This window comes from Apaloderma vittatum, unplaced genomic scaffold (assembly GCF_000703405.1).
Source record: "Apaloderma vittatum isolate BGI_N311 unplaced genomic scaffold, ASM70340v1 scaffold1977, whole genome shotgun sequence".
NCBI classification, from domain to species: domain Eukaryota; kingdom Metazoa; phylum Chordata; class Aves; order Trogoniformes; family Trogonidae; genus Apaloderma; species Apaloderma vittatum.
The window spans coordinates 1-16,637 of NW_009724308.1; the positions used below are offsets into that span (position 1 = coordinate 1).

The 16,637-nt window shown below is 38.2% G+C and overlaps 1 protein-coding gene across 1 annotated transcript in view; it reads right to left on the reverse strand.

Annotated features, from left to right (window-relative positions):
* Positions 1-560: 560 nt before the first annotated feature.
* The window catches only part of LOC104276187 (trafficking protein particle complex subunit 9-like), a gene marked incomplete at its 3' end in the record, with an annotated part of 29,440 nt that continues 13,363 nt past the window's right edge, over positions 561-16,637 (reverse strand). Inside the window, exons 3-5 of the mRNA XM_009872411.1 lie at positions 13,610-13,695; positions 2,277-2,403; positions 561-693 (exon numbers count right to left, since the gene is read on the reverse strand). Of these exons, the coding sequence (XP_009870713.1) occupies positions 561-693; positions 2,277-2,403; positions 13,610-13,695 (346 nt within the window). The remainder of the gene's footprint in view (positions 694-2,276; positions 2,404-13,609; positions 13,696-16,637) is intronic.

Below are 16,637 nucleotides of genomic sequence, written 5' to 3' on the forward strand. Positions count from 1 at the left end.
AAATAAAATAAAATAAAATAAAATAAAATGGAAGAGATTCTTACTTTTGTGTGTGTGGTTGGACATTGAAATTGATTTCCCACAGAGGTGACTGAAACACCACTCACTGAGATAATTAGGATTTACTTAGATCATCACCCGAACAACTTGATCTAACATTTAAGTCCTATCCCTTGTCGAAGTTTTGCTTTGAGCAGCATCCTGGGCCAGATCATCTCCAGAAGCAGCCCTTCCAACCTACACTATTCCACGGATTATCTCTTTACTTCGAGATTTTATAAACATTTAGCCTTTAAATGATTCAGTCTTTTAAAAGTATAACTTTAATTATGAATAAGCATTACACTCCCTCGGTTAACTGAATCGCAAAATATTTTCTATGAAATTCCAAGGTTTCAAGCAGTGAAAGAAAAAACAGATTTTTATTCTAAAGTAAATAGCAAAGAAGTAGTTTATATCTTATTCTACTAAAGCGCTGATTATATACTCAGATTTATTCAGTATGTGACTAACACTTAAATACAACCGAATTAAAATCATTAGTTCACTCAGTTTCTCACCTTGGAAGTGAGGTACTGATCTGCAGCCTTGGCAAAGCTGGAATGACTTCAACAGTGCAGCCATTGCTCTTCACTCCTGGTAGATTGTCCAGAAGGCAATCACTGAAGACTCCAAAAACTGAAGTATGGTAACCTGATTTTTAGAAGAAAACCCCAGTGTATTGTGAATTTTTCTGTTTTCTTAAGAGTGTACCTGTACTAAGCTCACTAGTCAGATCTCGCCAGTATTTCTGTCAACCAAACCACCATCCTCTCTACACAAGAATCTTCTCAGGAGAGAAAATATATAAAATGCTCTCAATCCCACTAAATAACAACATTTATAACCATATGACAAGTCATAAACAACATACATGTATGCCTTCATATCTGTGACACGTAAATCAAATTTTAAAAGAAATTTAAAAGGCTCCATGGTTTCTACCATGTTTTGTGGTAAGATCTGTGGAATCCTTTACAAGACCAACATCACAAGTCATAGTATAGGGACCACTTTTTTTTATACATCATCTAATCCACCTGTGACCCTTCAATATATGTTAACAGTTGCCTATTTCCCCCTCAAAAAAATGTTTATAGGAAGAAGTTTTAACTGTATATAGACGCTGAGGAGAAAAGAATCCCAAAGGACATTAATTAGTAAAAAAAAAAGTATATATGCATACACACACAGAGACCTGCCATAAAAGACCACAACTTATCCTGTGAAAGCTCCGTTTAGTAGGAAAGTAATTCTACACCGATTGCTCACCAGGCAATATATACAAGTCATATCTGATGGAAAACTTGAAACATCGACACACAAACAGTTGCCAAGTACATGAATCAACTCCTCTACTTGGAATACATTTTTAGTGTGTGAAACTAAAAGCAGACAACTACAACACAAATGTTCTGAATGCCTTGATGCCATTTTGTAGATTCTGAAATAGTTTCTGGGGGAAAAAAATAACAAAAACATCAAACGAAGATTCATTTTATGAGCAGACAGAAAAGCACTTAAAAAACCTCAGTGAGATGAGAGTTTCTTCAAGTTCAAAGCCATCTTCTGTTGGTCTTTAGCTTTACTAAAATGGTACTTTTCCTGTAACTCTGTGTTCCAGGAACACGCACCTAAAATTGTGTGTTGGTGAGATAAGTGATTGTTGAATCTATCACCTGCTCATGTACCTCCTTTTCTAGGAGACTGATCTGCTCATTTTCCGCAAAAGCTCTTTAACTCTCTTTACATACTACAAACGCAGCTTTATTTAGGCTTATTAATCTCAACTGAAACACATGACACACATCGGCTACATTGTTTCTGCAGAAGCAATCTGCAAAAATTTCTGTAATCTTACATGAGCAGAACTAATTAAGAAAAACGAAGTGCAAGATTATTTTATGCATTCCCATGAAAAAGTTCAAGTAATCCTCCTTCGAAGCTTTCCAAATGAAAACATTAACAAAGGGGAGTTTGAGTTCATTATCCTTTTCCTCTCATTCATGAGATATGGTAAATATGTGTTCATTACTGCTGTTCCAACCAAGCGATTTTTCAGGCTATGTGGGGTTTTTGATGAAGTCTAGTATGGAAAATGAACTGCTTTTCTTTTCTGGCTTGTTTTTTTTCTTACTTACTGAGGAAAAATCAGAGTGGTGAATAAATTCTGTGGCGAAGCGATGTAAAACACGTGGCTGTTTTGCTAGAAGACAATGACTAAAGATATCCCTTACCATTGACCGTGATCTGGCCTGTAGTTTGAGGAACACCCACAAGAGTCACCGGGTAGAGACCAGATTCTGCAGGCAGAGAAAGAGCTGCAGGAAGAGATTCGAATTCTACGCCTGTTGTCAAGAGACCCTGAAAAAGTCATATGAGATAAAGCCATTTATGATACACATTTCCATCACCAAAAGTTTTATAATTGATTCCAATTTGCTCATAGCAGTTATTCTGGTTTTTACATTCCAGTGACTGAAGCACACACCTAGAATTATGGCAAGATTTTTATTCAGCAGTGAAAAATGTTTCAGGATCCGAGGTGGGAACGATGCACGAAAAACTAGTAAACACTTATACACAAGCACAGTAATAAGAATGAGTAACTAAGAATGCATGCGGTTGTTTTGTGCCCAAATTTAATTGTACCTGTGACCTTACTTATATATTTGCTTATATTTTGAGCAGTAGAAATCAAATATCAGTAGTGGCTCTTCCTTAGATTTAATAAAAGTTCCTGGCCAGAAAACATTTACCTATAGTGAGAAAAAAAATTTAGTATTTAGAGATAATAGAGCAAGTTTAGCTTTTCTATCCAACCTAAACATTGCAATGTGTTGCAATAAGGCATTTGGGGTGTGATTCATTTTGCTAAACCGATTCTCTATCGAGCCTAGGTGCCGGCAGTTAGACTGTACCATTTACTCCCTTAGTGTCAGAGAATATTTTTAGCATCCTAAATTTAAAACATGGGACAAAATAAAAAATAAGAAAAAAAATTAAAAGTAACCCACAGAAATGAACAAACTTTTAAACACAGCTTCACTGTCCTTAGTAGATTATTGGGTTTTTTAAAGCTCACTTAAGGAATTTGATGCTTGAACACCGAATGTGCTGGTACAAGTAAGAACTTCAATGTTGCAAAGCGCACAGAAGTCTAAGTTCCCAGCTGCTTTTCTATAGACATAAATTTTTATTTTTATTTTTTAATAAAGATGCCATCCAAACATCTCAATCAGTTAATGCAGTGACTGGGTTAAACCCCAGCTCCACAGGAACTCAAAACTCTATGAAAGAGGTACATACTAATTTTGTAGACAGATGAAAGATCTCATAGTTTTTGCCACAGAAACCCAGAAAGAGACTGAAGATTGAACAAAGTGAACCTGCACAGTGCTGGAATATCAGCATTGCTTCCCTCTGCAAACATCGACGACTGCCTCGTTTCTAATTCAACTGGGTTTTGAATGATGCAGCTTTAATGCTCGTGTCAGCTGTAAAAGGCAAACTAGCCCTTTTAGGTTTCAAATTCTCAGTTAGAAATTAGGAAAATTGATACTTGCATAATAAGTACTTAAAGAAACATAAATGTCACCATCAGAATTACCCAGACAATGACTGAAACGTGACCTGTCATCTACATTCAGTCTTTAACGACCTGATTTGCATTGGGACCAACCACTCAGAGAGACTGCTTCACGCAGTTCCTGGCTATTAACCAAAAATCAGTCCACCGACAGCCAAAAACTGAACTAAATTGAAAGTCACTATCTGAGTTTCTTCCCTCTTCAAAAGGCAGTGTGTCTTCTGAAAATTAATGAACAACCATCTTTTATGTACATGCTACATAACTAAATGAATACCTTGCACCTAAGATTTTTAATGGCAGAGTCCTAAACACACCAGAAGCGTAAGAAAGCAAACTGAACAGGTTTGTCAGGTTCTGGATTTCTCTTCTACTGAGGATCTCATCAAGATGGCAATATACTGAAAAGCTATAAAATCCCTACTTTGATCAAATTTACTCTTGCCTTGTGGGAAGGTGTGTTAGAGAACTCCATCCTTAATACTGCACAAAATTCCAATTCATCATTTTACTTGAGTTATAAGAAAACACTGTGTCAAACCCTCATTTCTATGGAATTTCAGGTTTTTTCTCAGTTCCACATGGAGACTTTGGCTGTCGGAAACAATCCACCAAAAAGAAAACTAAAAACTAATTCTGTCTTCCTAGACAATCACCACGCAGCGTATGAGAGCACTAACACTTTTTAATTCCTGCTTCGTAACTGCAAGTTTGGTCACTACTTTACAAACAAGGATTAAATAGGCTTTGTCTGAACACTGGGTGAAATATTCCTTGCAATATTTCAGAATGAGATGAAAACAATCACTGCAATACCTTGTCAATACAAACTAATTTTAGATATGATGCAATATAACTGTTTACATGTGACTCAACGTGACTCCTTTCAGTAAGATTCATGCCAGAACAATGGGGTGAACATTTATAGTTTAAAACTGACTCAGCCTCAGGCTTCCTCATTATCGTTCTGCTTTTCCTTTGGCCGAAGTACATCTTAGAAGACAGACAAGAAGTGACCCCACATACACTCTGAAATTCACTTCTAAAACAGGTACAGAAGGCTTCGTAAGATTATTTCAGTCCTAAAAGCACTATACTATCACCTTGGCCAAATATTCAAATATATTTTAATTATTCAAGATTCACTTCAGCTAAATACTTCCATCCAAGGACTTAGAATCCTAAATATCGATGTCAAAAAAAAAAAAAAAAAAAAAAACCTCCAACATCTTGTTTACTATCAGCTACAGCAAATATAGGTAAAAGAACAGACAGGGAGTCCTAAATATTATCTAACCCGCCTCCCTCCTCTGAAGCAGAGCCAGCTGCACATTAACAATTCCCAGCAGGTTTATCTGGGGAGTTTTGGAATGTCATAGAATCATAGAATGGCCTAGGCTGGAAGAGACCTTAGAGATCATCTAGTCCAACCTCCCTGTCATGGGCAGGGACGCCTCTCAACTAGATCAGGTTGCTCAAGGTCTCATCCAGCCTGGCCTCGAACACCTCCAGGGAGGGGGCAACAGCAACTTCTCTGGGCAATTTATTCCAGAGTCTTGCCACCCTCAGACTAAAGAATTTCTTCCTAAGATTCAATGTAAACCTATTCTCCTTCAGTTTAAATCTCTTTCCCCTTGTCCTATCAGTGGACACTCTTATAAGAAGTCCCTCCCCAGCCTTCCTGTAGGTTCCCTTCAGGTATTGGAAGGCAGCTATTGGGTCCCCCCAAAGTTTTCTCCTCTCCAGGCTGAACAATTCCAGCTCCCGCAGCCTGTCCTTATAGCAGAGGTGCTCCAGCCCCTGGATCATCCTTGTGGTCTCCTCTGGACTTGTTCCAACGGATCGATATCCCTCTTACAGTGGGGGCACCACATGTAGTCTTTAAGAGAGAATTAGGTAACACAATGCAGTTGTTAAACCGGAAAGTCCTTCCAGTTCAGACGTTCTCCTAACAACTAGACCAAAGTTTTCTGCACTCCACTACTTCTCCACTCCTAGCTAGCTCCTCCAATTAGCCAGTACATCAAATGCCTCTGAACACATGCGGAACACTAAGAAATGACACCATCATTGCAAAACCACGGTCAGGTAACTTTTTTCAAATATGGGAAGCTCCTTATTAAGACACAGCTCTAATTAGCCTACTTTTTCTTGGGGCCAGGGGGAGATGGAAGAAATGAGTAAATAAAGCTTTCTCCCATGTTCTTAATCCCACTTAAGCCAGATGTCAGGATGCACATTTAATACATTCATTTCACTTCTGGTAGTATAACCAGTCTGGTGCTTTTATTTAATACAAATAAGTCCCATCCCAGCAATTAGACACCCTCCACTATCACACTGGATTGAGGGAGACCACGGGAAGACGCTCTCCTGAAATCCTTTTAGGGTCTTGTAAAGGAAAAAAAATAATCTCAAGGGGAACGGTAAACCAGCACAGCCTCAAGAAACCCATCTATAGTAGCCAAGCGTGCGCATATACAGGCTGCGGTACCACCCCAAAGTTGCCAGTCAAATCCTACTGCCCAGCCAGACTTTTGATATATGGTACATATGAGCTCTCTCGTTGCAGGGAATTGAGGCTTGGAATGGATCAGAGTCAAGTAACCTTTGAGGAAATAAATATTACAACAATGGGGAGGGGGAGAACTGAGAAAAGTTAAATAAATCAATGGGAATTCTTTTAAAGGTTGAGGCTCAGGAAAAGCAATGATCATAACCTAGCTGTCATGGAAAGCATTTTCTTCACCAAAAGATTTAACCTGAGTATGCTAACAGCAGGCAAAAATCAAGATAAATAGAGACGGTAATGGCAAAAAAGGAACGTGAATGCATCTGGAGTACAATCACCTAAATCATGAATGTGCTTACAGACAAGAAGGAAGAGTTACTATTAAGAAAAATTGCTCGTATTAAAATTATTTAATAGCAGTAGAGGAAAAAAAAATTGCTACACACAGTGTACGTTGTTCCCTAACCCTTGAAATCACATCTAGATGAGACCCTTGGATCATGCTGATCACAAACACAGCAGGCTGATTACAGATAACTGCTAAAGTAAAATAAGTCCTCAGCACAATGTATTTTGCTTAAAATGCATTAAGAATGCTTTCTCAGTCTATTCTTTGACAAACTCTATGAAAACAAGAGCTTTTTCTAGGGAACAAACGCAATGCAAACGCCAAACCATCTTTGCAGAGCACATTTGCCTGGACTAGAAATTAAAGCCTTAAGTGTATTATCACACAAAGGAGAACATAGTCTTCACTTCTTTCCATAAGAGAATTTTACTATTCAGTAAAACTTCAAGTTTTAAAAAGTAAAGATACTAAGAAAGCATAAAACCTCACTGAAATGTAAAAAAAATATATATATATAAAACTCAGCTAGGTTTCAGAGTTCCAGACACGTGCTGAAATCAAGGCACTCACCCTTAAAACTTAACCCACACAAATAAATTTTAAAAGACAATCACATATCTAGAATGTTTGAAAGACATTTTTCAACATCACAATTGGCCAAATAGCACGATTCAACAATATTTGCCCAACATTGCCCTCTGGTGTGTAAAAATTTTTTAGACTAAGAGTGAAGATCATCAAATCAAGGCTGAAGTACTGCAATATCCTTTACCTAAACATATCGGACAGACACAAGAAATATGAAATAAGTGTTATATTTCTTTTCCCTAGCGTCTTGTATCCTATTTCAAGTAATAATATTTAGTAATTATCTAGCACTCATTGCTCTTCTTGACCTTATAGGAAAAGTTTGCCCATATACAGGGTTTCCTCCAGGGAATACATGAATCACACCAAAAACCCCACACTTTTACTTTTCCTTGCATTCTTATAAAACAATTCAGGTCATCTTAGAGTGAATTATATGCATGCTATTATCACAGCATGTCTTTCAATCACTTCAAACCTCAACTGAGTTTTAGAGAAACAAAACCACTTGTATGTAAATGGTAGCATTTGCAGAGGCTGCTAAAACAATGTGAGCCTGTAACTGTTTCTTTTAGGCTCTACTTATCAATCCTGAAACACAAACATTTTTTTTTTAAAATAACACCACAGTCAAAGTTAGTTTTTACACCGAACATGCTTTATTCAGTGTTGTCAGCTACTTTACACAAAAGCTGTCAAATATGTATTGAAAAAGAAAATTTTCCCTCTATTTCTAATGTGTTCCACTATCTCCTTAAGTGATCTGGATGATGGGATCAAGTGTACCCCGAGGAAGTTTGTTGATGACACCAAACTGAGTGGAGAAGGGGACATTGAAAGGGATAGACACTCGTCCTCAGGAAGACCTGGACAGGCTGCAAGAATGGGCTAATGAGAAGCTTATGAAGCTCAACAAGGACAAGTGAGAGGTCCTGCACTCAGGAAAACATAACCCAGGGGTGCAGCGCAGGCTGGGATCTACCTGGCTCTGTAGAAAGGGACCTGGGGGTTCTGGTGGACAGGCAGGTCAGCAAGTCATGCTGAGGTGCTGCTGCAGCAAAGAAAGCCACCAGGATGCTGGGTCACATCAACAAGGGCCTCACCAGCAGAAATAAAGAAATCGTTATCCCACTCTGTTCAGTGCTGGTCAGGCCGCACCTGGAATGCTGTGTTCTGGTTTGGTCCCTGCTATAAAAAAAGATGTGGACAAGCTGGAGAGTCCAGAGCAGGGCCACAAAGATGATCACAAGACTGGGAATCCTGACACATGAGGAAAGGCTTGAGACAACTGGGTTTGTTCAGCCCTGAGAAAAGAATGCTCAGGGGAGACCTTGTCACCATGTTCCAGTATATAAAGGGTGCCTACGAAGAAGTGGGGACCCCCTGTCTACAAGGATTCCTGTGGAAAAGATGGGGGGTGATGGGTGCAATTTGCTGCTGGGGAGATTCCGACTGGACAAAAGAGGAAAATTTTTCACGATGAGAACAATCAGCCATTGGAATAAGCTCCCCAGGGAAGTGGTGGACTCCCCAGCACTGGACACTTTTAAGATTCAGCTGGACGGGGTGCTGGACCATCTTGTCTAGACAGTGCTTTTGCCCAGAAAGGTTGGACCAGATGATCTTTGAGGCCCCTGGTACATTATGCTTCGATGATTCTATAAGGTTATTTTAGGCAGACTTAGAGAACACCAAACACAACCATTTTTATCCTTCTCCACGCCTCGCCTTTTTCATGTATATTCTTGCCCAATACAGCTTCCATTAAATTCAATTTGACATATTTACTTAGAGTAAGCAAATGTTCTCTCAAGATGGAAGAAACAGTAAAAAGATGTAAACTCACTAAACAGCGGTTCATGGCAACAATTTAAATGATCATAAGCTAAGTTATGGGACTGATTATACATAAAGATTTATCAAAATTTTGGACGTTATTTTTAAACATCAACACAGAGCTCTTGGCTAACAGTATAGTTTTGAAGCTTACCAAAAAAATGTAACAGTCATCTTTCTAGCATCATTAATCAAAAAAACACACTTAAATTGTCTTCAAATAAATACACAATCCAAACAGAAGCAGATCTACAGAATGAAGACTTTCCTCTTGAACAATGATTTAATAATATAAATTACATTATCTCCATGTTTTGGGGTAGTATTGTTTCAATTCTTGGTATCAATTTATTAAATATATTTTCCACTGCTCCATATCTATTGTAGCCTTCTTAAAACCATGGCTACATATACAGTAAGTGCAAAACAAATGCTTTCACTCAATAAATAACACTGTCTCAAAAGGTCTCAGTTTGGGATTTATTTTTCTATCCTTTAATAAGAAAGTTAAGAAACAAAGAGGAAAAAGTAGAATGTCTCAGTTTGGGATTTATTTTTCTTTCCTTTAATATGAAAGTTAAGAAACAAAGAGGAAAAAGTAGAAGTCTTAACACACTTTGCTGTTCATCTCCAAATGCATTTTTATTTTAATAGTCGATATCACTAGGCTGTACCATGACTTGCTCCTTTAAACCTTTCTCTCACGATATAAAACAAATCCATCAGAGAATTCCCTGAATTTCTGAGGTATTTTTTTTTGAAGGTCTGAAATCTGAAGGTATTTTTTTTCCTGGACAGAAAAAAAGGCTTAGCAACTACAAAAGAGACAGAGGCTATCACTCACATACCTGAAGAAGTCTATACAGAAATCAAGAGTCCTGGGAGAAAAAGTAGGATGCTGTATACACTTATTCACAGCTGAGCATTGTATCTCCTGTTAACTTGGGCTCCATCACCAGGATAACAAAAATATTTTGTCTTACTCATTTGCTATGAAAGTTAGCTAGGCTCATGTTTTTCTCTCCCTCACTCTGTTGATTTAAGGTACCTGTTAATTTTTATTAAATCACTTCCTCGGGTCACCCCTATGATCTTCCCTACTTTGCTTTATTGACTAAAATATACAGTCACCAGGCCTAATCACTCCCGTGATTAGAGATATTCCGTGATTAGAGATGTTCATTTGTCATTTTACAAGTACTAGGACACTTTTTAACAGATCAGCCTTCTAATTATATGGACAAAACAAAAACATGAAATAGAAAAAGACAGAAAATGGCACACGAATGAAGAACAGGTATCTAAATAGAGTCCTAAATCATGAACGTGCATGACAGGGAATAAAGACCAAGAACAACGAAGATCACCGAATCACAGTATTGCCTAGATTGGAAAAGGCCTTCAAGATCATCAAGTCCAATCATTAAACTAACACTGACAAGTTCTCGACTAAACCCTAAGCACTGTGTCTACCTGCCTTTTAAATACCTCCAGGGATGGGGACTCCACCACTGTCCCAGGCAGCTTGTTTCAGTCAAGCTCAACAACTGGTAATGAAGTTAACATAAAGAAAATTAAAATGTTGATTAAAAATACACAAATGGAAAATAGCAAAAGAATATTTTAATGTAGAATGTAAGAACAGAAATCTTTGCTCATGGGCAAAGAGCTCTGAGAACAATAAAACAAAACATTTTTTTAAAATATCAGCTTTTCAGACAGCATAAGGCTTACCATCTGAGTAACACTAATCAAAGCCTTCTTTCCACAGCCTCACATCAAGTCTAAAAATTCAATTTCTTTTACTTAAGCGTGCCTCAGTTAAACTACATGTACTTAGCATGAACATTTCCAACTACTGGAAGAAGCCAGAGAAGCCTTTCTACGAGGTATCATCCTCCTTAACAACTTGTGCTGAACACTAAAGTCATTACCATCCCAACTTTCAGCTATAGCACACAGGGTGACACAATAGGAAAAGTACCATGAAAGAAGTTCAGATTGATGCTTCCAGCTTTAATTTAATGCGCAATGAGTAAACCAACAGAATAGCAACTCATGAATTGTAAGATGAGAGAAAGGGGAAAATTAGAAAAAAAAGGAGTAAGTCTACAGATTTCAAGATAGTTACGTGTTGTCAAATGGCAAACCATGAAAAGTGTGAAGAACAAAGGAAATCAAGCAATCAAGAGCTCAGAGGATTGCCAGTGACTGGAAACAAGCTTGAAGGAGTAGTCATGGTGCAAAGGTAAGTGTTGAGTCAGACAGAAGAAAAAAGCTGTAGGACAAACAAGCTGAAACTGCTACTAAATAAGTGAGAAGGATACGTCTATTATGAAAATGATTCTATGAGACTAAATCATACAAAAGAACTTGACAGGTGATGACAAATGAGACAACAAGGGGGCATAGGGACTGCAGGCACGAGTATATGTTAATAATAAGCCAAAACATTTTAAAATATTAATGCTTTGAATTATTAAAATGAAAACAAAAGACTTGATTCTTGTGATCAAGTAATAACTACCCCTACACTCTGGAAAGCTCAGAGATGAGATGGGAATATCAGAATAATTTAGGCTGGAAGGAAATGCTGGAGGTCCTCTTGCCCAGCCCACTGCTCCAAACAGGGACAATTTTGATGGCAATTCAGGTTTTTCACCATTCTACAAAGTTAAGTTCTTAAGATTTCTAAATACGGCAATCTCATGTTCTCTCTGGGCAACTGGAAAAAGGGAATTTTTTATTAGGGAGGTTTTCCACTGCTGCAATACGTTCACTAACTTAAGCCAGGCACGTCTGGGAACAGTCTGGCTCCATTTCCACAGCACCTTCCCATTTGGGGATCAAAGAAAGAAACAGAAATTACCCCAGCAATCTTCTACAAACTGAACAGATGCAGCTCTTTGAACTTGTCCTCATCTGTCACATGCTCCGGCCTGCCAATCACCTTGGCAATACTGCTGGACCGATACCAGTGTGTTAATATTTCTATTGTACGGGGAGCTCAAAACTGGCCTCCGTTCTAAAGACGTCATCTCTCAAACGCCAAATCGAAGGGAATAATTACTTTTCTCCACTTGCTGGCTACAGTCTTGCAACCACAGACAAATCAAGCAAAATCAACCAATTTCTACCGATGACACGCACAGCAGAATTTCTCAAAGTGCTCTATTTATGGAGCACTGACTAAAGAATTATGTCAATCACTTCAATTATTTGTATCTAGTTTGCATGCCTGCTTCCTCTTCTGCTTACCAATGAAACTAATTCAGTATTAATTCAAAGATGGAACTTTATGACGCTAACGGTAAAAAGACATATTCACGCCACTACAATTAATTTGCTCAGGGAATGGGTGGAGTGTAAATCTATGAAATAAATGGATTCTGAGTTCTTAAGTGTATGTACGCACTCATAAGGAATTTCCTCATTAAGAAATTATCCAAAGCCAATTTTTAAATATATAATTACATCATTACTTACACAATACAAATCAGACGATATATCAAAACATTCTAAAATTATTTCCTATATAGTCCTTTCTGATGTGCAGCTTTAAAATTACTTTTTCTATTCATTCCTAACAACTTGGGATACTTCTGCGAGGGTTTCAGAGAAACTGCTGCTGAAGATATCAGTGCGTTAGCTTCCAAGAATTAATTTTATTATGCTATAAGCACTATCTTTGGGCATGTTCATTTCCCATGGAAAAATGACTTTATTTCATGTGGTGTATAATCAGTAATTTAGGTCAAATTGTTTGGCCAGTCACTGCAGTAGACCTATCAACGAAAAATATGAACAAAAATCCTGAGCAAATAAGTATACGCTCATTCACTTAGCCTAACAGAATGATGGGCTCTAAAAGACAAGTTTTAGTTCTTAAAGCAATATTCACAGTAAAAATATTTAACAGGAAGGACAGCACTGGATTTGGACTGAGTGGAGATTAAGTTGGTTTGGTAGTTAGAGGACTTTTAACCTTTAATAGGATAACAACCAAAAAAAATCCTATTAGTTTGCATAAAGAGAGGGGGGAAAAAAAAACAATTTACTTCGTTTCAGGATACACTGTAAGCAGTCAGCTGTGGCAGTAGAGGGCTTGGGCTTGATCCTTCTAACCTTACATGCTTCTCTGCTATTTCAGCCTTTTTTCCCCTCCCTTCTCGGGATTTTACCTTACGGTGTTTTCAAATAACATATATGATGGGGAACAGCAGATCCACGACCTGAAGCTTCTATTAAAAACAAACCTTCTCAAAACTTTTTTGTTTCCTCAGATTTTTTAAAATGTAGTCAAAACAGGAACTTGATAAGCTAGGATGAACACAGATTTTTAAATTACAGTAGCAAGCATACACTAATTATTAGATTTCAAGATATAAGTATTAGTTGAAAAGCAGTACATGTAGTGTAGCACGAGTTGCCGTCAATGCAGAATGGTACAGAATTGATTTACAGGTCAGTACCAGTAAAAGATTTAAACACTCTGAGTGGCAAAGATTTTCATTTCAATATCTCATCACCAACAAATACGAGAAAACTGAGAGTACTGCCCTGTTGAACTGATGTTATATTGGGTTAAATGATTCTTTTAGACTATTTGATTCATAAAAAAAAACATATTTAGAAGTCCAAAACAGATTTTTTTTCAGAAAAATAATGGAAAGGGGAGATTTAGGAAGATACATACCATGTTTTCTACTCGGAGCTCAAAAGGCATAGGGTTGTACACCATCAACTGAACTTCACATACGTCTCCCTGGACCCATTGGAAGTCTGTGTGAAATAATTGCAGAATTAATGCAGGAATTATCTACTTGTGGTGTTATTAAAAACAAAAAACACCATCAACTGAACTGTCTGTATAATCTTCACAGCCCAAGGCCTACTCAAGTGCATTATGGGACACAAGCTATAAATTCCAAGCAAAGCAAGGGGTTAAAGGACTAGAAACGTTTATTACTACAGCAATAGTGCTTCAAAGACCCAACATTATCTTGGCCAAATTAACTCAGGCATCAATTTAAAACAGTAAACACATCCTTAATATTTAACACTTTAAGGCTTACATGCTTGGAGTTAGGTCCAGAGCACATATTGTCTTGGATGTTTAAGACTCAGATAAGAAGTAACCAGAAGAAAGGAAGGAACACAACAGGAAGAAAGATATTAAAAAGAACGGAAACAAGTCTTCATATAAACACAGCTGATCATACGGAGTAAAAAGAAGATCACTCGAAATTAAGCAAGAAACAACTGCCCACCAGCAGGACACCACCTCAGTTTCCTCCTGCTGTTTTTCTTTGAGAAACATTTAGTAGTTTGAGAGATGCTGTGGGAGAGGAATATGACACTAGTATCTATAGATACAGATTACTAATTTTTATTGAAGAAAAATGGAGACCTAAGCAATAACCCAAATTAAACCATAACTTGTGAAAATTCTTAGGAAAGCCAATGAACAAAAATGGCTCAGGTAATAAGATGCAGTTTCAGTTTATATCTCACTGTAAGAGCCAGAAGTTCAACTTGAAAGACACTTCACCCTGCCAAGTTTAAAATTTGTTGGTGGCTTTTTTAATTTGAGTCAATTTATGGAAGTGAGGTCAGCAGCAGAGACTCAAGTTGTGAGGAGCTGCTCAATGCAGAACGATTCTTTTACATTAGCACTTCGTAAGCTTTGCAGCCCACAAGATCCTGCCTACCGTCCAAATTTCTCACAGAAACTCATGCACCTGATGTTCAGACTGAAATCTGAATGTGCCAAGATTCTCCATAGAAGCCAAGGACTTGCAGTCCAAATAAATAAAATGTGGTTTAATTGTATTTGCTAAATAAATTACTCTAAATTAATCTATAACGTACATGGATTAATTTTTGTTTACTCAAGAATTTTAACAGACATTACTTTTTTACTAGGATATTAGAAAGTGTCCAGTAAAAAAAAAAACAGGATTATTAATACCAAGACTGTAATTCACAGTTGAAACCATCTGTACTCTAATTGTACATTCACATTTACTATCTGATTACATTTTGCAAGCAATATCGAGAGCTCAAGGGAGATGTGCTTAATGTAAATGTTTAACTCCAAATAATCATAGAATCACAGAATGGCCTAGGCTGGAAGGGACCTTAGAGATCATTTAATCCAACCTCCCTGTCATGGGCAAGGACACCTCTCAACTAGACCAGGCAACACATGGGGACTAGTGAAAATTAAAAACATACATTCAGAGATATTAACAGATTCTATTACTATGAAACCTGAGAAGCAAAAGTGTTGATTAAAGCAAAACGTTCAAAGGCACAATTGTATGAGATGTTTGGTAAATTTCTTTTTATTTAATTGCTTCTTAGTGCTCACAATATCTTAGGCATTCTGCAGTCCCCCGAAGAAATTGGTTACTCCTCTGAAGAGGTATTGTACAGAGCTTCAAAGGTATCCAATTAGGGTTAACTACATCAACACCAGCACTTGTGGCAGCCCAAGAAGGCTCCTTCCAAGTTAATTTCCACATTATAGGAACTACCATAAGCTTGGAATGGTTTTTCTGAAAATGTTTTCAACGCAACCATGTAAAAAGTGATTCCGAACAAGTCAGTTCGAAAAAGTCATGTTCAAAACTCTTAATTTCGTGTAAGTCTTACTCCAAACAAATGCAAACCATCGATTTGTCTGATGCTTTAATCTGCCTTTCCTTCCAAAAAGAAACGATTCTAGGCTCACTTAACTTTTACAGATACGATCCCTCCCCCAGCATTGAATACTCCCTGAATGACCTTACGACAGTACTGCAGCCGCAGGAAGCTGACACTGGGAGTGCAAGCTGCTGCTGCTGGGCGCTGAGAGGAATGCAAGGCTTGCGAGGTCCCTCATGGGGGTCTGAGAGGGGTTTGGGGCCCACCACATCCTTGGGATGTGCTTGAGAAGGGATCGTCCGGCAAGACCAATCCACTCAAGGGTACTGAGGGAGCTGGCAGAAGTGGTCCTCAAACCACTTTGCATCATTTATCAGCAGTCCTGGCTACCCGGGGAGGTCCCAGTGGTCTGGAGGTTTGCAAATGTGATGCTCATCTACAAGAAGGGCAGGAGAAAAGGTCCAGGCCTGTCAGCCTTGAAAATAGGATTATAGGAAAACTAGCAAATGATTGAATCTAAGCAAAGGCAAAGCTATTGATTAGCTACATGGATTGTTAGCTATTCTTTAACAGTAGTCAAGCACTGGTAGAAACCCACTGAAGCAGGAAGAGCTGGGGATAAGCATGAAGATAGTTCCTTAAAGACCAGTTGATACCAGCTCTGCAGTTTGGATGAAAGCTGAAAGACGACTGAGTCTGCGCAAAGAGCTAAAGGTGAAAAGTGCACAGTGAGGAAGATTACGAGCCTTCTTCCAGAAGACCACCTTCCTCAACGACCACCACCAGGAAGCGCTGCGCAAGGGCAGACAGGAAGAATTTATGTAAATGATGCAGTAGAACTCATTTTAATACGAAGCGGGCCTAGGGCATGCATATGTATAGGCATCTTTTGAAACTTCATGAATATGTAACACTTTACTGTATATAGTCAAGGCAAGAGCCGCGTTGGGGCACGCTCCACTTTGGAGGCAGTATCCCCTGCGCTGCCCAGCACTGTATAAACATACCTACTTTACAATCTAATTGATTGTGGAGTCTGTTTTCCGCACGTCAAGCCTGACATTGGTGCCAGGGAA